The sequence below is a fragment of the Borostomias antarcticus genome (assembly GCF_949987555.1).
Source record: "Borostomias antarcticus genome assembly, chromosome: 11".
Lineage (NCBI taxonomy): Eukaryota > Metazoa > Chordata > Actinopteri > Stomiiformes > Stomiidae > Borostomias > Borostomias antarcticus.
In genome coordinates this window covers 8947087-8967086 of record NC_140244.1, presented here as the reverse complement: position 1 = coordinate 8967086, position 20000 = coordinate 8947087, and the positions used below count along the sequence as shown (strand labels likewise).

Below are 20000 nucleotides of genomic sequence, written 5' to 3'. Positions count from 1 at the left end.
AAGTTCTAGAACAATTAGGCAGGTATGCGATATGAGGCTCAACACTGAGCAGCAGTGAATAGAGAGACATGCAGTGAGTATCTCTGAATAGAGAGACGTGCGGTGAGTATCTCTGGTGTGTATCTCTGTCTCACCAGGAGGTTGACAGTGCAGCCAATCTTCTTGTTCTCTGTCTCGTCTCCTTTCATACAGTCCCTGAACAAAGAGAACACAGACCAGTCCCTGAACAAAGAGAAGACAGACCTTCAAATCTCCAACATCTTTTGCTGGAGTTGGGTCTTGGAAACAGAGCCTGGCTTGCATCCTGGCCATGGCCAGTATCAGGACCCTGACCCTGACCCTCTGTTCCACTAACCCTGACCCTCTGTTCCACTAACCCTGACCCTCTGTTCCTCTAACCCTGACCCCCTGTTCCTCTAACCCTAACCCTCTGTTCCTCTAACCCTGACCCTCTGTTCCTCTAACCCTGACCCTGACCCTCTGTTCCTCTAACCCTGACCCTCTGTTCCTCTAACCCTGACCCTGACCCTCTGTTCCTCTAACCCTGACCCTCTGTTCCACTAACCCTGACCGTCTGTTCCTCTAACCCTGACCGTCTGTTCCACTAACCCTGACCCTCTGTTCCTCTAACCCTGACCCTCTGTTCCTCTAACCCTAACCCTCTGTTCCTCTAACCCTGACCCTCTGTTCCTCTAACCCTGACCCTCTGTTCCTCTAACCCTGACCCTCTGTTCCTCTAACCCTAACCCTCTGTTCCTCTAACCCTGACCCTCTGTTCCACTAACCCTAACCCTCTGTTCCTCTAACCCTGACCCTCTGTTCCTCTAACCCTGACCCTCTGTTCCACTAACCCTGACCGTCTGTTCCTCTAACCCTGACCGTCTGTTCCACTAACCCTGACCCTCTGTTCCTCTAACCCTGACCCTCTGTTCCACTAACCCTGACCCCCTGTTCCTCTAAACCCTGACTGTCTGTTCCTCTAACCCTGACCCTCTGTTCCTCTAACCCTGACCCTCTGTTCCTCTAACCCTGACCGTCTGTTCCTCTAACCCTGACCGTCTGTTCCTCTAACCCTGACCCTCTGTTCCACTAACCCTGACCCCCTGTTCCTCTAACCCTGACCCTGACCCTCTGTTCCTCTAACCCTGACCGTGACTGTCTGTTCCTCTAACCCTGACCCCCTGTTCCTCTAACCCTGACCCTGACCCTCTGTTCCTCTAACCCTGACCGTGACTGTCTGTTCCTCTAACCCTGACCCCCTGTTCCTCTAACCCTAACCCTGACCCCCTGTTCCTCTAACCCTAACCCTGACCGTCTGTTCCTCTAACCCTGACCCTCTGTTCCTCTAACCCTGACCCCCTGTTCCTCTAACCCTGACTGTCTGTTCCTCTAACCCTGACCCCCTGTTCCTCTAACCCTGACCGTCTGTTCCACTAACCCTGACCCCCTGTTCCTCTAACCCTGACCCCCTGTTCCACTAACCCTGACCCCCTATTCCACTAACCCTGACCCTCTGTTCCACTAACCCTGACCCCCTGTTCCACTAATCCTGGCCCTCTGTTCCACTAACCCTAACCCTCTGTTCCTCTAACCCTGACCCTCTGTTCCTCTAACCCTGACCCTGACCCTCTGTTCCTCTAACCCTGACCCTCTGTTCCTCTAACCCTGACCCTGACCCTCTGTTCCTCTAACCCTGACCCTCTGTTCCACTAACCCTGACCCTCTGTTCCACTAACCCTGACCGTCTGTTCCACTAACCCTGACCCTCTGTTCCACTAACCCTGACCCTCTGTTCCACTAACCCTGACCGTCTGTTCCACTAACCCTGACCGTCTGTTCCTCTAACCCTGACCCCCTGTTCCACTAACCCTGACCGTCTGTTCCTCTAACCCTGACCCCCTGTTCCACTAACCCTGACCCTCTGTTCCTCTAACCCTGACCCTCTGTTCCACTAACCCTGACCGTCTGTTCCTCTAACCCTGACCCTGACCCTCTGTTCCTCTAACCCTGACTGTCTGTTCCTCTAACCCTGACCCTCTGTTCCTCTAACCCTGACCCTCTCTTCCTCTAACCCTGACCCTCTGTTCCACTAACCCTGACCCTCTGTTCCACTAACCCTAACCCTGACCCTGTACCTGTAGTTCAGCGGTCCTGTCCTTCTGCTCCTACCTGTAGTCCAGCAGGCGCTCCATCAGCCTGGTAACCGAGGTAACAAAGGAGGTGCCCGTCTCCCTCCATGTCTCCTGTTCAATCTTCTCCAGAAGGCTGAGAGACACACAAGAACACACAATCTCAGTCTACAGCCCCAAAAACACAACATCAACCACACAACCTCAACCATTCAACCTCAACCACACAACCTCAACCATACAACCTCAACCACACAACCTCAACCATACAACCTCAACCATTCAACCTCAACCACACAACCTCAACCATTCAACCTCAACCACACAACCTCAACCACACAACCTCAACCACACAACCTCAACCATTCAACCTCAACCACACAACCTCAACCACACAACCTCAACCTTACAACCTCAACCATTCAACCTCAACCACACAACCTCAACCACACAACCTCAACCACACAACCTAAACCATTCAACCTCAACCACACAACCTCAACCATTCAACCTCAACCACACAACCTCAACCATTCAACCTCAACCATTCAACCTCAACTTTTCAACCTACGACCTCAACTACAACCTCAACTACAACCGCAACCATTCAACCTCAACCATTAAACCTTCTACCTCAACTACAACCGCAGCCATTCAACCTCAACCACAACCTCAACCATTCAACCTCAACCGTACAAACCTCATGAAAATATCCCAGCCTAAAGGCTTCCAGTGAGGAGAGACCTGGGTCAGGACAGGACTGGCTGGGCTCAGGCATTAGTACCAGCAGGCAGACAGGGGGAGTGTGTTATCTTACCTGGGGTACGGCCCAAAGAGCTGGGTTCTAATCCCGCAGCAGAACGCAAAGCAAAGACACAAACATTATTATAAGAGTTATTATGAGGACAGAGACAAGCTAGAGCCGCATGCTTCATCTGCAGAGAGAGAGAGAGCGAGAGAGAGAGAGGAGGGTTGGGCAGTGTGTGTGTTGTGTGTGTGTGTGTGTGTTAGTGCATTAGTATTAACTAGATCCCAGCTCTTCACTCACAGTAGGCTGAAGAGCTCTCTGTAGTTCTCGTCTCCTTTCCCCTCAGATACCAGACTGTCCAGCTTATCTATCAGCTCTGCCTCCACCTGACAGGACACACACACGCACACACACACACACACACGCACACACACACACAGTCACCATAGTGAACAGTACACTGAGGACCACTTTATAAACAGGCGGGACCCGTCAGGGTTCACAGCCCAGTCGTATTGATGTCCTGCAGCACACACTCTGTCTGACAGGGTTCTAATGCAACATGCAGGCAGAGGGACACAACAGACTGAGACTGATGTGTAGTTTGAGAATCTGAGGAGGCTGAGGCCAGACTTCTTGATTCTCTACACATCTGGCAGTTTACGCAAAGTGCTCTGACAGAGTGGACCCCCGGACCCCCGACCCCCGTCCCCCCGTCCCCAGGACCCCCGTCCCCCCCGTCCCCCGGACCCCCGTCCCCCGGACCTGCTTGAAGCTGCCGTTCTTCCGCTGCTCCCAGTCCATCATGTCGTGGAAGATGGGGATCATGATGTTCCTGACCTCCCCTTGAGGCACCAGGGTCACGCCCAGGAACGGACCAATCATACCAGGGATGAAGTGGATCTTATTTTCCCCTGCAGACAATCAAAACATCCAGTCTTAGAGAAGACACATATAGGTCCTACATGTCTCACATGTCTCTATATCTGAGGCATAAAGAGACATGATGGACATATTATGTCTGAGATATTTCATATCTCACATGTCCATCATGTATCTTTATGCCTCAGATAGACAGACAGACAGACAGACAGACAGATAGATAGATAGATCTCACATGACCTACAGTACATGCATGTCTCACATATCTCATATAGAAAACACTGTAACATCTTGAAGTCCTTTATTCAATAAAACACAATGTGTGAAGAGAGCACTTTCATCCACATCATCTCAGTCTCTGTATCACTGCAATACCGTGTATAACCTGTTGGTGTCAGTATTGTTCTAGATCCTGTCAGACCGGTACATAATGCCTGAAGGACAGCATGGAGGAGAGCTGGTTCTCACCCAGGTTCTGCCACATGCTGAACAGCTCATAGGCCATCATCACTCTCATGTCCCCATACCTGCAACAGGATGCACACACATTACTGAACATTACTGACTGAACACGTGTAGTGGTGACTGATCACCTGGGGGTATTCTAATAGCTCGTTTAAGGCAACTGAACTGTTTTTGTATCTGTGGCGATTAAGAAGTAGGAGCTCAGTGGAAAAGTCCTGAAAGTGGGTATTTCTCTGGATATCCACAACAAACAGTCTTAAAAAGGAGTTTGCAACAGCAAAATAACCCTTTGAAAGATAGAAGCCTTTCCAGGTTTTAAGGTGCTTATTGGAACCCTAAATCACAGATTACAGACTAAAGACTATAGATTACAGACTACAGATTACAGATTACAGACTACAGACTACAGACTACAGATTACAGACTACAGACTACAGATTACAGACTACAGAGTGCTCAAGCTGTCTCAGCGATCCTGTCTTTATCCATCACATGTAGCCGACGCATAGAGCTCACCTGAACATATGACTACATGTACGCTTAGAGCTCACCTGAACATATGACTACATGTACGCATAGAGCTCACTTTCAATATGACTCTGATTAAAATAAAGAGAAATGAAACACTAGAAATACAAATGAAGGAAACTGAGGAGCAGGAGGAGAAGGAGGAGGGTATAAGGAGGGGGAGGAGAAGGAGGAGGAGGAAGAGGTGGAAGAGAAGGAAGAGGAGGACAGAAAGAAGGAAGATGAGGGGGAAGAAGGAGGAGAAGTACTACTACAGTCTAAGCCACTCTGTGTAACGTCTTACTTGTCCAGCACTTTCTTCCTCTTAGCAGCAGTGAGGGTCTCTAACTGCAGACTTGGCTGGTTGATGTACAGGACTGCCAGGCTGAAGTATGAGTTCCACACCTTGACACACACACACACGTAAAATGTCAAGTTCATGCTTACTTGATTTTAATCAACGTTGGCATTCAACCAACTGTAGTAATGGTGTATCATGTCAGTAAGGTAGTAATGGTGTCATGTCAGTAAGGTAGTAATGGTGTCATGTCAGTAAGGTAGTAATGGTGTAGTAAGGTAGTAATGGTGTCATGTCAGTAAGGTAGTAATGGTGTAGTAAGGTAGTAATGGTGTAATGTCAGTAAGGTAGTAATGGTGTATCATGTCAGTAAGGTAGTAATGGTGTTATGACAGTAAGGTAGTAATGGTGTATCATGTCAGTAAGGTAGTAATGGTGTATCGTGTCGGTAAGGTAGTAATGGTGTAGTAAGGTAGTAATGGTGTAGTAAGGTAGTAATGGTGTAGTAAGGTAGTAATGGTCTCATGACAGTAAGGTAGTAATGGTGTAGTAAGGTAGTAATGGTAAATCAGTAAGGTAGTAATGGTGTAGTAAGGTAGTAATGGTAAATCAATAAGGTAGTAATGGTGTAGTAAGGTAGTAATGGTAAATCAGTAAGGTAGTAATGGTGTCATGTCAGTAAGGTAGTAATGGTCTCATGACAGTAAGGTAGTAATGGTGTAGTAAGGTAGTAATGGTAAAACAGTAAGGTAGTAATGGTGTAGTAAGGTAGTAATGGTAAATCAGTAAGGTAGTGATGGTGTCATGTCAGTAAGGTAGTAATGGTGTAGTAAGGTAGTAATGGTGTAGTAAGGTAGTAATGGTGTCATGTCAGTAAGGTAGTAATGGTGTAGTAAGGTAGTAATGGTGTCATGTCAGTAAGGTAGTAATGGTGTATCATGTCAGTAAGGTAGTAATGGTGTAGTAAGGTAGTAATGGTGTCATGTCAGTAAGGTAGTAATGGTGTAGTAAGGTAGTAATGGTGTAGTAAGGTAGTAATGGTGTCATGTCAGTAAGGTAGTAATGGTGTATCATGTCAGTAAGGTAGTAATGGTGTCATGACAGTAAGGTAGTAATGGTGTATCATGTCAGTAAGGTAGTAATGGTGTATCATGTCAGTAAGGTAGTAATGGTGTAGTAAGGTAGTAATGGTGTAGTAAGGTAGTAATGGTGTCATGTCAGTAAGGTAGTAATGGTGTATCATGTCAGTAAGGTAGTAATGGTGTCATGACAGTAAGGTAGTAATGGTGTATCATGTCAGTAAGGTAGTAATGGTGTATCATGTCAGTAAGGTAGTAATGGTGTAGTAAGGTAGTAATGGTGTAGTAAGGTAGTAATGGTCTCATGACAGTAAGGTAGTAATGGTGTAGTAAGGTAGTAATGGTGTCATGTCAGTAAGGTAGTAATGGTGTAGTAAGGTAGTAATGGTAAATCAGTAAGGTAGTAATGGTGTAGTAAGGTAGTAATGGTAAATCAGTAAGGTAGTAATGGTGTCATGTCAGTAAGGTAGTAATGGTGCCATGTCAGTAAGGTAGTAATGGTGTCATGTCAGTAAGGTAGTAATGGTGTAGTAAGGTAGTAATGGTCTCAATACAGTAAGGTAGTAATGGTGTAGTAAGGTAGTAATGGTGTCATGTCAGTAAGGTAGTAATGGTGTATCATGTCAGTAAGTTAGTAATGGTGTAGTAAGGTAGTAATGGTGTAGTAAGTTAGTAATGATGTCACGTCAGTAAGGTAGTAATGGTGTCATGTCAGTAAGGTAGTAATGGTGTAGTAAGGTAGTAATGGTGTAGTAAGGTAGTAATGGTGTAGTAAGGTAGTAATGGTGTCATGTCAGTAAGGTAGTAACGGTGTAGTAAGGTAGTAATGGTAAATCAGTAAGGTAGTAATGGTGTCATGTCAGTAAGGTAGTCATGGTGTCATGTCAGTAAGGTAGTAATGGTGTCATGTCAGTAAGGTAGTAATGGTGTAGTAAGGTAGTAATGGTGTAGTAAGGTAGTAATGGTCTCATGACAGTAAGGTAGTAATGGTGTAGTAAGGTAGTAATGGTGTCATGTCAGTAAGGTAGTAATGGTGTAGTAAGGTAGTAATGGTAAATCAGTAAGGTAGTAATGGTGTCATGTCAGTAAGGTAGTAATGGTGTAGTAAGGTAGTAATGGTAAATCATTAAGGTAGTAATGGTGTCATGTCAGTAAGGTAGTAATGGTGTAGTAAGGTAGTAATGGTAAATCAGTAAGGTAGTAATGGTGTCATGTCAGTAAGGCAGTAATGGTGTAGTAAGGTAGTAATGGTGTAGTAAGGTAGTAATGGTGTAGTAAGGTAGCAATGGTGTAGTAAGGTAGTAATGGTGTAGTAAGGTAGTAATGGTGCCATGTCAGTAAGGTAGTGTGACGTGTGGACTGTCATTGTTTCTCTTCCTGTGTTGTAGAGATATGAGGCCTCTCCGATTTATTATTTATGTAATTTACCTTCACAGGCCAATCTCTCTGACCAGCCATCTGTCTGCCTGCCTGGGGCGTGTGTGTGTGTGTGTGTATGTATCTGTGTGTGTGTGTGTGTGTGTGTGTGTGTTTGCAGCGCAAGCTACAGCTGCACGCTACCCGTGTGTCGACGTCTGTCAAAGTCACGCACCTTGAAATCAAAGTCGGCCTCTGTGAAGTTCTTATGCAGAGCAGGGGAGAGATACTGGGCCGTCGTCACGATGATGCTGGAGGGACACACACACACACACACACACACGTGCACAACACACACACACAAAAACAGAACATCAGAATCACAATTTGTTTTATTGCCATGCAGTTTGACAACATACTAGGAATTAGCTTTCGGTCGTGGTGCCCAACATGGAGACAACATTGGACCGGTTTTTGGGATCGGATGACATGGATTGAAGCTTTTGAGTGTTGGAGCTCTACGTGAATCCACTCAATTCATTCTGGAACATTCTTTTTGAGCTATGGTGTGAAAAAAAATGCCCATCCCCGCAATATCTGCAAGTAATAAAGCAATGTAACTTCACTGTCATTAGGGGCCAGGCAGCGTAGCTGCCTATTGTATTTGCCTATATTATTATTATTCTCCATCTTCCACTGAAGTCTAACTTCTCGTGGACAAAAAATCGCCAAAATTTGCACATAGCTCCAGTACTATACCCAAAGTCCTCAACCTGCATTGTAGGTCAATAAACCTGAAGGTGGCGCTACAGCAACAGTCTAAAGTTTAAAACTTTAAAAAATCATAACAAATCAGCCATAGGTGCTATCACTGTAAAATTACCACGTGAAAGTAGTCCCAAGTGAGACAAAACTTTCATACACTCTGATCTTGCAGGAATTTTGAAGTCCATCACTCAGATTTTTTCATAAACTGTAAAACCTATCAAACCTATCTCCTCCCACATTTTTTGTTCAATTGACACCAAAATTGATATACTGTATCTTCAGACTGTCCTTACCAAAGGATCCTCACAGATTTTTGAAATATGAAAAATTGAGCCCACAGCGCATCAAAATGTTTTACTGTTAACAGTTCTGTATACAGTTCCTACGAATTCTTGCCAAATCAATGTCTGATCATCCTCATAAAAAGTGACAATATCGGCAACATATCCAAGATGTAGTGTGATTTTATTCAGAATTTTGTGTCAAAAAATGATTTTTTTTACAGTATTCTGAATTATACCCTCAAACGGTCAATAGAAAAGAACATATCTAAACCTAACTCCTCCCACTTTTTTCCCCAATTGCAACCAAAATGCACACACTGCATCATCAGACAGCCCACACCAAACGATCCTGACAGATTTTTGAAATATCAAAAACTGAGTGCATGATGCATCAAAATGTTTTACTATTAGCAATACTGTACATTTACTACAAATTCTCGCTCAATAAATGTCCAATGTTCATGAAAAATTAGGGCAAAATTGTCATGAAAGGGGAGATGTAGTGTGATTTATTTCAGAATTTTATCTCAAAAATTGAATTTTTAAAAATGTTTAATTCTGTCCTCTGAAACCAACACTTCATACTGAGAAAACTACATTACCCACAATCCAACGCAAGCTCCACCAATCATCCAGACATCGCTGTTGGCAACCTTACCCAGCCCCCGCCGAGGATTACAATGACTAAATTCATTGATTGGCCACTGACTGAGCACACTGCTGCTGAAGTTAATGTTAAATTATGAAGAAAAGCAAACAAAACCTGTAAAAATGAACATATCTCATCTCATATTTCTCAATCAATTAACACCAAACGTGCTACACTGGATCTTCAGACTGTCATTCACAAACTCATTGACCAGATTGTCATTAATTAAAATTGAGCTTACAATGCATCAAAATGTTTTACAATACACAGTACTGTCAACAGCTTTCTCTTTCCTTTGTTGTATAATATTAGACTCTGATCACTTCAGCCACTCATCCACATTTTGAAGGGCATACCATCATTATATGATGCAACTTCTATTGTTATATCCTTTGTTTCAGTGTGTATACTTTAATCAACAAACATATTTTCATGTGCTTTTACATATACCACACCTTAAGTGTTTTATGATGAAACAGATTATAACCTATTATCATACACCCTGGTGACTGGCTTAGTCAATTTGTGAAGCCAAACGTCAGTTGTTGCTAATTAGCTCAGTGAGATAGAGGATGTTGCTTGGTGTCAGAGGTTACAAGTTCAATCCTGAACTGATGCAAAATGAACATTGGAATGTCAACTTTCTTGTTGTCTTCATATTCTCTCGCTTATTGCTCCTAAACTTGCCTGAAATTGCCTGGCCCCGCCTCATCGCTGCGTAGCAGCTTTAATTTGAAATATGTATTCTGCTCAACAGTCCATCAGATCGCACACAGTCAAGAGTAGAATAGAGTGAAGTAGAATATAATAAGGTGAGAGTAGAATAGAGTGAAGCAGAATAGAGTCAGGTGAGAGGAGAATAGAGTGAAGCAGTATAGAATCAGGTGCCATACTTGCTGGTGAGCAGTCTCATGACGTTCCAGTCCCGGGGGAAGATGCTGAGCTTCATCAGGTTCCTGAACACACACAGGATCTTCAACAGGAACTCCTGGAGGAGAGAGGGGGCATTGTGCCTTGTTATTTCGGAGAGGAGAAGGTAGTACTCAATCAACAGTGAGAAGAGGCACTGCTTTATGTTCCTCTCGGTTATAAAAAACAAACAAACAGCAACATGAGGTTTTCAGAAGTGTCAAATACGGGAGACTCCCAGGGAAGAAAGCTCAAATACGGGAGACTCCCAGGGAAGAAGGGTCAAATACGGGAGACTCCCAGGGAAGAAGGGTCAAATACGGGAGACTCCCAGGGAAGAAAGCTCAAATACGGGAGAATCCCAGGGAAGAAGGGTCAAATACGGGAGAATCCCAGGGAAGCAGGGTCAAATACGGGAGAATCCCAGGGAAGAAAGCTCAAATACGGGAGACTCCCAGGGAAGAAGGGTCAAATACGGGAGACTCCCAGGGAAGAAGGGTCAAATACGGGAGAATCCCAGGGAAGAAAGCTCAAATACGGGAGAATCCCAGGGAAGAAGGGTCAAATACGGGAGACTCCCAGGGAAGAAAGCTCAAATATGGGAGAATCCCAGGGAAGAAGGGTCAAATACGGGAGAATCCCGGGGAAGCAGGGTCAAATACGGGAGAATCCCAGGGAAGAAGGGTCAAATACGGGAGAATCCCAGGGAAGAAAGCTCAAATATGGGAGACTCCCAGGGAAGAAAGCTCAAATACGGGAGAATCCCGGGGAAGAAGGGTCAAATACGGGAGAATCCCGGGGAAGAAAGCTCAAATACGGGAGAATCCCAGGGAAGCAGGGTCAAATACGGGAGAATCCCAGGGAAGAAAGCTCAAATACGGGAGAATCCCAGGGAAGAAGGGTCAAATACAGGAGACTCCCAGGGAAGAAAGCTCAAATACGGGAGAATCCCAGGGAAGAAGGGTCAAATACGGGAGAATCCCGGGGAAGAAGGGTCAAATACGGAAGACTCCCAGGGAAGCAGGGTCAAATACGGGAGAATCCCAGGGAAGAAGGGTCAAATACGGAAGACTCCCAGGGAAGAAAGCTCAAATACGGGAGAATCCCAGGGAAGAAGGGTCAAATACGGGAGAATCCCAGGGAAGGAGGGTCAAATACGGGAGAATCCCAGGGAAGAAAGCTCAAATACGGGAGACTCACATGGAAGAAGGGTCAAATATGGGAGAATCCCAGGGAAGAAGGGTCAAATACGGGAGAATCCCAGGGAAGAAGGGTCAAATACGGGAGAATCCCGGGGAAGAAGGGTCAAATACAGGAGACTCCCAGGGAAGAAAGCTCAAATACGTGAGAATCCCAGGGAAGAAGGGTCAAATACGGGAGAATCCCGGGGAAGAAGGGTCAAATACAGGAGAATCCCGGGGAAAACGGGAGGGTAGACAGGTCTCAGGTCCAACTCTAGGGTGTGCATGTTTTAGCCCGCAGATCGTGTGTGGCAGAGGGAACCGGAAAGTTAAATATCAGCAGGTGCGTGCATGTGTGTGTGTGTGTGCGTGTGAGAGAGAGAGAGAGACCTTGAGCTCCTCTTTGCTCTGGAAGTTGTCCAGGAGGTGCTGGAAGTGGATGTGTGTCATCTGGCGGAGGAGGGACAGGAGGCAGGACACATACTCTCCCTGCCAATGACAACCCAGAGCCACAGACATGTCAGCCAATCAAATGGTTCTGGGGACCAACCAATGACCAATCAAAACACATAAAAAAACGAGAGGTTGGGAAAACAAAGATGGAGGGAGAGATGGTTGGAGAAGGTTGATGTTGACGCAGCATGCGGATGGACAGCTAGCCTCACAGACACGACTCAGCTAGCCTGACACACCCGACTCAGCTAGCCTCACACACAAGAGTCAGCTAGCCTCACACACACACACGAGTCAGCTAGCCTGACACACACGACTCAGCTAGCCTCACACACACGAGTCAGCTAGCCTCACACACACGACTCAGCTAGCCTCACACACACGAGTCAGCTAGCCTCACACACACGACTCAGCTAGCCTCACACACACGACTCAGCTAGCCTCACACACACGACTCAGCACACTTTAGTCGATACACCATCATCTAATACTTTGAGAGATTATTGAACCAGCTTTTACATTACCCCAAAAAGCTTATTTGGATCTCATACTCACACCTGTGACAGAGTTTTGATCTAAAGACAAACCCTTATACATGATTCAACCTGAAAACTAGAGCACAGACCACAGATGAAAACTAGAGCACAGACCACAGATGGACGAGCACAGACCACAGATGGACGGATGAGAGGATGAGCATGCCAGGATAGAGGGAGGGGCGGAGGGGTGGGGATGAGATTAGGGGGGCGGAGGGGTGGGGATGAGGTTAGGGGGGCGGAGGGGATGGGGTTAGGGGGGTGGAGGGGTGGAGATGAGGTTAGGGGGGCGGAGGGGTGGGGATGGGGTTAGGGGGGCGGTGGGGTGGGGATGGGCAGGAGACGGAGGGGGTGGGTGGAGGGAGGTGAAAGGGGTAGATGGAGGGAGGTGAAAGGGGGTAGATGGAGGGAGGTGAAAGGGTAGAAGGGGTAGAAGTCAGATTGTTAGTTACTAACGGTGATCTCAGCTGTGCACTGTGGGCAGCGCTGGCCCCTTACCGCCTCCTGAGACTGGGCCTTGCTCATGATGGCCAGCAGGGTCTGCAACAGGACGTCCAGAAGACTCTCCACCATCATCTCCACCTCCTCCTGCACCGACGAGGACTGAGACAGGGAGAGAGAGGGAGAGAGAGAGAGAGATAAGGAGAGAGGGAGAGAGGGAGAGAGAAGGAGAGAGAGAGAGAGAGAGAAGGAGAGAGAGAGAAGGAGAGAGAGAGAGAGAGAGAGAAGGAGAGAGAGAGAGAGAGAGAAGGAGAGAGAGAAGGAGAGAGAGAGAAACAGACGAAGGCCGGAGAGATGGCTATGAGTAGACTATCAGATCAGGTATTTCCACAGCCTTTATGCGTGTGTGTGTGTGTGTGTGTGTGTGTGTGTGTGTGTGTGTGTGTGTGTGTGTGTGTGTGTGTGTGTGTGTGCGCTACCAGGGAGCCGGTCTTGATGATGGAGAAGACGCTGCTGAGGATCCCAGAGCAGATGAGCAGCTCCTTCTGCTGCCTCAGGTGGAGCTGGATGTGATGGAGGACGACTGGGAGCAGGATCCTACGAGCCTCTGAGACACACACACACACACACACACACACACACACACACACACATATACACACACACACACATATACACACACACACACACACATATACACTCACACACACACAATCACACACACACACACACATATACACACACACACACACACACACACAATCACACACACACACACACACACAATCACACACACACACACACACATATACATACACACACACACACACACACACACACACATATACACACACACAATCACACACACACACATATACACACACACACACACACACAATCACACACACACACACACACACACACACACATATACATACAGTACACACACACACCCGGTTGATCCGAGTTAGCTCAATCAGCCCTGAGGAGGTCCAGCTTGCGTGTGTGAGGACTAAAACACGCTCTCCTCAGTAGAGCTCTGGTACCATGATTCACCATGGCAACCCATGGGAAACTCTGGGTTTTAGTTAGTAGTTCTGTATTTCACTACTGGGTCTGTAAAACCTGCTAGCGAGCAGCTTAGGTTCACAGAGTAAATGACCATCAGAACTGACCCAGAGTTACACTTAAGTCTCTTTCTGGAATGAAAAACCCAGTTTCCTCAGGGTTAGTGAACTTTGTGGAAGACCCCCCAGGCCTAACCCCAGGCCTAACCCCCAGCCTAACCCCAGGCCTAACCCCCAGCCTAACCCCCAGCCTAACCCCCAAGCCTAACCCCCAGGCCTAACCCCCAGCCTAACCCCCGGCCTAACCCCCAAGCCTAACCCCCAGGCCTAACCCCCAAGCCTAACCCCCAGGCCTAACCCCAGGCCTAACCCCAGGCCTAACCCCCCAGGCCTAACCCCAGGCCTAACCCCCAGCCTAACCCCAGGCCTAACCCCCAGCCTAACCCCCGGCCTAACCCCCAAGCCTAACCCCAGCCTAACCCCCAGCCTAACCCCCGGCGTCTGAACCGTACCGGGGAAGGAGAAGAGCCGGCTGTCCACCGTGCGAGCGATGGCCTGGAGCTTGACCACGTCCATGGCCTGTCCCAGGTGCACAGTGCTGGGCAGGCTCCCCAGCGTGCCACGGACTAGCTCCGCCACCTCCTGCACCGGGAACATCTGCAGCAGCTCGTCAAAGATGGCGGGGAAGGAGTTGAGCAGAGCCGCCTGCGCGAGGGAGAAGGTGACGGCGAGAGGAGTGAGATAGGAGGAGGAGGAGAGGAGGAGGAGGAGAGGAGGAGGAGGTGTGTGGAGGTAAGAGGAGTAACATCACAGACTCCAGACCATCCACCACTTTGATACATCTCAAGGAGAAGTGTGTGTGTGTGTATGTGTGTGTGTGTGTCCCAACTCACAGCATCACACACACACACAAAGGAGGCAGTGAGAGAAAGGAGAGGATTGAAGCGAGAGAGATCAGTAGGTGAGTCAGATCAACACACAGCAGAGCACAGGAAGAAACCCATAGGAAGTTAGTAGGAGGCTCCGGATTGGTCCACAGGCTGGGAAGACGGCTCCTTCATTGGTTGGTTGAGGGGCAGGTGGGTAGGTTGAGACGTGCAGTATGGAGGTGGGTAGTGGAGCTGTATACAGTCCGGTGGAGGGGGGGTGGGGTCACAGTGGCTGTGTGGTGGGGTGGGGGTGGGACTGTTTAGCAGGTGATGCATCTGTGTGGTGTTACAGATGGCGGGCCCCTAGTTGGGGGGTCAGGCTGGTTGGGTGACAGCTACTTACGGAGAGAGGAGAGGGCCGGGGAGCCTGAGAACAGCTGACGGAGCCACCAGGCTGTCCTGGGCTGGGCTGGGGGCCCTGGGGGCCCTGGGGGGGCTGGGGGGGCAGGGGGGGCAGGGGTAGTTAAAGGCCAAGCCAGGGAGAGGGGGAAATAAAGCAACAGTAAATCCTCTGAACTAAAGCAGCTTCACAGACAGAGAGAGACGTGACACTGATGGGAGAGAGGAGAGGAGGTCCACGCAGCTGGGACATCTGTCCCCCTGGAGGACACATCGATGACTGGGACATCTGTCCCCCTGGAGGACACATCAATGACTGGGACATTTGTCCCCCTGGAGGACATATTAATGACTGGGACATCTATCCCCCTGGAGGACACATCAATGACTGGGACATCTGTTCCCCTGGAGGACACATCAATGACTGGGACATTTGTCCCCCTGGAGGACATATTAATGACTGGGACATCTGTCCCCCTGGAGGACATATTAATGACTGGGACATGCTGTCTGAATGAGGGGGTATACCAAGCCTCTAAGCCTCTAAACTAGTAGTAACCTAAGCTACTACAATACTATACTATATACTATTCTATACTATACTACTGTATATACTATTCTATACTATACTATATACTATTCTATACTATACTATATACTGTTCTATACTATACTATATACTATACTATTCTATACTATACTATACTATATACTATTCTATACTATTCTGTATACTATACTATTTACTATTCTATACTATACTGTATACTATTCTATACTATACTGTATACGGTACTGTAATATACTGTACTATACTGTAATATAACATACTATAATATACTGCACTACTGTATTGCAAATAATATAATATACTGTACTGTAATATAATGTACTACACTGTACTATACTATATGCTATACTGTACTATACTGTAATATAATGTACTACACTGTACTATACTATATGCTATACTGTACTATACTGTAATATAATGTACTACACTGTACTATACTGTAATATAATGTACTATACTGTACTATACTGTACTGTAATATACTATACTATACTATACTGTACTGTAATATAGTGCCCTATCCTGTCCTATTCCTGTACTATAGTGTCCTATCCTGTCCTAGTCCAGTATACTGGGCGTCTGACCTGTGTGAAGGCGAGGGTGTCGGCGCTGGGGCTGTCCAGGTTGACCTATACTATAGTGTCCTATCCTGTCCTAGTCCTGTACTATAGTGTCCTATCCTGTCCAGTATACTGGGCGTCTGACCTGTGTGAAGGCGAGGGTGTGGGGCTGACCAGGCTGACCTGTGTGAAGGCGAGGGTGTCGGCGCTGGGGCTGTCCAGGCTGACCTGTACTATAGTGTCCTATCCTGTCCTAGTCCAGTATACTGGGCGTCTGACCTGTGTGAAGGCGAGGGTGTTGGCGCTGGGGCTGTCCAGGCTGACCTGTACTATAGTGTCCTATCCTGTCCTAGTCCAGTATACTGGGCGTCTGACCTGTGTGAAGGCGAGGGTGTCGGCGCTGGGGCTGTCCAGGCTGAGCACAAAGCGGAGGGACTGGAACAGCTCCTGAACACTGGCTCTGAACACCGCCTCCTCCAGACCGCCGCTCGCCCGCGAGTACAGCAGACGGGACTGGACGATGAACTTGAACAGGTACTCCAGAGCCTGCGTGAAGTGTGTGTGTGTGTGTGTGTGTGTGTGTGTGTGTGTGTGTGTGTGTGCGCGTGTGTGTGTGTGTGTGTGTAGGGAGGGATACAAAGACACCCATGGAGTTAGGGATCCAGCCAAGAACAGAAGACATCAATATTTAACCACACGTGAATATAATGAGGTAGAGGATGAGAGGAGTAGGGGATGAGAGGAGGTATAGAATGAGAGGATGGGGGGAGTAGGGGATGAGAGGAGGTATAGAACAAGACGATGAGAGGAGGTATAGAATGAGAGGATGAGAGGAGGTATAGAATGAGAGGATGAGAGGAGGTAGGGGATGGTGGAGGACCAGGATGGGAGGAGGTAGGGGATGAGAGGATGAGAGGAGGTATAGAATGAGAGGATGAGAGGAGGTATAGAATGAGAGGATGGGAGGAGGTAGGGGATGGGGGAGGACCAGGATGAGAGTCATGGACAAGCTCTTCAAGAAAGGAACAAGGCCTCCAGCAGCCATCTTTAAAATAAGTGTGTTCAATCTATTATTCACACAGGCCTTTAACATGCGACTGCAGGTAGAAATACATTCAAACTCATTCATATTTCAGTCAATTTACTGCCTGAGTTGCTCTTCTGTCCAGTGCACAGTGCTTCCATACTAGGGTGTCTGAATTATGTTTTACACTGTACTGTACTAGTCTGGACAAGGGAAAATAGCATTTTAAACCTTTTTTAAACAGTTTAATGAGGTGCACAGTGTACACAATTAAGTTGTTTTTGATACAAAAACAAAATGAAACAAATTAGTTAAACACATATTATAACATTACATAACCAGAATAAATCAGATAATCAGAATAAATATTGTGCCAGAGCTGATGGTACACTAACTCATCTCGTCTGTCTTTCTTATCAAAACTAACAGTTATGACACAGTTCAGAGACCTTGGCCTTGCCTGAGACCAGTAACACCCTCATAAGGAAGGAGAACAGGGGCTAGACCACTGCGTTATAGACTGGATCATTCCATACCCACCAGCAGGGGGCGCTGTTTACCCAACAACAAACCCTGGATCACCAGGGACCTAAAGGGCCGACTGAACGACAAAGAAGAGGCTTTTAAGGCGGAGGACAAGGAGGAAGTGGGAGGACAAGGAGGAAGTGGGAGGACAAGGAGGAACTGGGAGGACAAGGAGGAAGTGGGAGGACAAGGAGGAAGTGGGAGGACAAGGAGGAACTGGGAGGACAAGGAGGAACTGGGAGGACAAGGAGGAAGTGGGAGGACAAGGAGGAACTGGGAGGACAAGGAGGAACTGGGAGGACAAGGAGGAAGTGGGAGGACAAGGAGGAACTGGGAGGACAAGGAGGAACTGGGAGGACAAGGAGGAACTGGGAGGACAAGGAGGAAGTGGGAGGACAAGGAGGAACTGGGAGGACAAGGAGGAAGTGGGAGGACAAGGAGGAACTGAAGGGTGTGCAGACAGCAGGGGGCGCTGCAGGACAGCATCGGGGAGGGGAAGAACAAGTACAGAAGGAAGATGGAGGACAAGTTGCAGAAGAACCACATGAGAGAGATGGGGGTGGTGAGTCGAATACTGGTTCCAAACAGACCAACCGGCAGGATGGAGTAGAGAGGAAATGAAAGGACTACAGACCAGCAGCACTGATCCAATATTGATGTTGATGTGGATTCTTCTCCGTGACTGTAGAGTTTAAGTTCTTACCCTTATCTGTGAGTTAGTGTGTGTGTTCTAACCCTCATCTGTGAGTTAGTCTGTGTTCTTACCCTCATCTGTGAGTTAGTGTGTGTGTTCTAACCCTCATCTGTGAGTTAGTGTGTGTTCTAACCCTCATCTGTGAGTTAGTGTGTGTTCTAACCCTCATCTGTGAGTTAGTGTGTGTTCTAACCCTCATCTGTGAGTTAGTGTGTGTTCTTACCCTCATCTGTGAGTTAGTGTGTGTTCTTACCCTCATCTGTGAGTTAGTGTGTGTGTTCTAACCCTCATCTGTGAGTTAGTGTGTGTTCTTACCCTCATCTGTGAGTTAGTGTGTGTTCTAACCCTCATCTGTGAGTTAGTGTGTGTTCTAACCCTCATCTGTGAGTTAGTGTGTGTTCTAACCCTCATCTGTGAGTTAGTGTGTGTTCTTACCCTCATCTGTGAGTTAGTGTGTGTTCTAACCCTCATCTGTGAGTTAGTGTATGTTCTTACCCTCATCTGTGAGTTAGTGTGTGTTCTAACCCTCATCTGTGAGTTAGTGTGTGTTCTTACCCTCATCTGTGAGTTAGTGTGTGTGTTCTTACCCTCATCTGTTAGTTAGTGTGTGTTCTTACCCTCATCTGTGAGTTAGTCTGTGTTCTTACCCTCATGGCCTCCTGGATGTGGTCTTGTCGAACCACCTCAGCTGAGCGGTCCATGTACCACTTCAGACAGCGAATAAGCTCCCTGTCCACACACACACACACACACACACAGACAGACAGACACACACACACACAGGCACGCACACACACATGCACACACACACACACACACACACAGACAGACACGCACGCAGGCACGCACACACACACACACACACACACACACACACACACAGTACCAGTCAGTACTGATGATCCTGTCCATGTGCCCTTTATGCAAATGACTGCAGTTACTTGTGAAAAGGTAAACTGCTACGTGTGTCTGAAAGCAGCTGGAGTATTGTTATTTATTTATAATTTGTTATTGAAGTTATGCACATAGTACAACAGTGGTGATGCGCACTCCTCAGTTCCATTCCTACCATTCTAAAGACCCTCCCCATCCCGATATGATTGTCTTACACATGTTGTTGGATACAGACAGACACTGTAGACAGAGAGGCCAACAAAGGAACATTTCATTAAAAATTTAGGGTGTCGATAAAAGAGTCTCTAGAAGAGTTCTGAGCAGGTCTCATCCTCTATAAGAGTTCTGAGGAGGTCTAATCCTCTATAAGAGTTCTGAGGAGGTCTCATCCTCTATAAGAGTTCTGAGGAGGTCTCATCCTCTATAAGAGTTCTGAGGAGGTCTCATCCTCTATAAGAGTTCTGAGGAGGTCTAATCCTCTATAAGAGTTCTGAGGAGGTCTCATCCTCTATAAGAGTTCTGAGGAGGTCTCATCCTCTATAAGAGTTCTGAGGAGGTCTCATCCTCTATAAGAGTTCTGAGGAGGTCTCATCCTCTATAAGAGTTCTGAGGAGGTCTCATCCTCTATAAGAGTTCTGAGGAGGTCTCATCCTCTATAAGAGTTCTGAGGAGGTCTCATCCTCTATAAGAGTTCTGAGGAGGTCTAATC

The 20000-nt window shown here is 47.2% G+C and overlaps 1 protein-coding gene across 1 annotated transcript in view; it reads right to left on the bottom strand.

Annotated features, from left to right (window-relative positions):
- dock3 (dedicator of cytokinesis 3) overlaps positions 1 to 20000 on the bottom strand; it is a gene marked incomplete at both ends in the record, with an annotated part of 136964 nt that overhangs the window by 22363 nt on the left and 94601 nt on the right. The window contains 16 exons of the mRNA XM_084445786.1: positions 1 to 5; positions 135 to 195; positions 2170 to 2265; positions 2947 to 2973; positions 3178 to 3263; positions 3643 to 3791; positions 4228 to 4286; positions 5036 to 5136; positions 7700 to 7775; positions 10059 to 10153; positions 11646 to 11744; positions 12701 to 12847; positions 13165 to 13292; positions 14265 to 14457; positions 16530 to 16700; positions 19045 to 19126. The exon at positions 1 to 5 is cut by the window's left edge and continues 89 nt beyond it. Of these exons, the coding sequence (XP_084301912.1) occupies positions 1 to 5; positions 135 to 195; positions 2170 to 2265; positions 2947 to 2973; positions 3178 to 3263; positions 3643 to 3791; positions 4228 to 4286; positions 5036 to 5136; positions 7700 to 7775; positions 10059 to 10153; positions 11646 to 11744; positions 12701 to 12847; positions 13165 to 13292; positions 14265 to 14457; positions 16530 to 16700; positions 19045 to 19126 (1575 nt within the window). The remainder of the gene's footprint in view (positions 6 to 134; positions 196 to 2169; positions 2266 to 2946; positions 2974 to 3177; positions 3264 to 3642; positions 3792 to 4227; positions 4287 to 5035; positions 5137 to 7699; positions 7776 to 10058; positions 10154 to 11645; positions 11745 to 12700; positions 12848 to 13164; positions 13293 to 14264; positions 14458 to 16529; positions 16701 to 19044; positions 19127 to 20000) is intronic.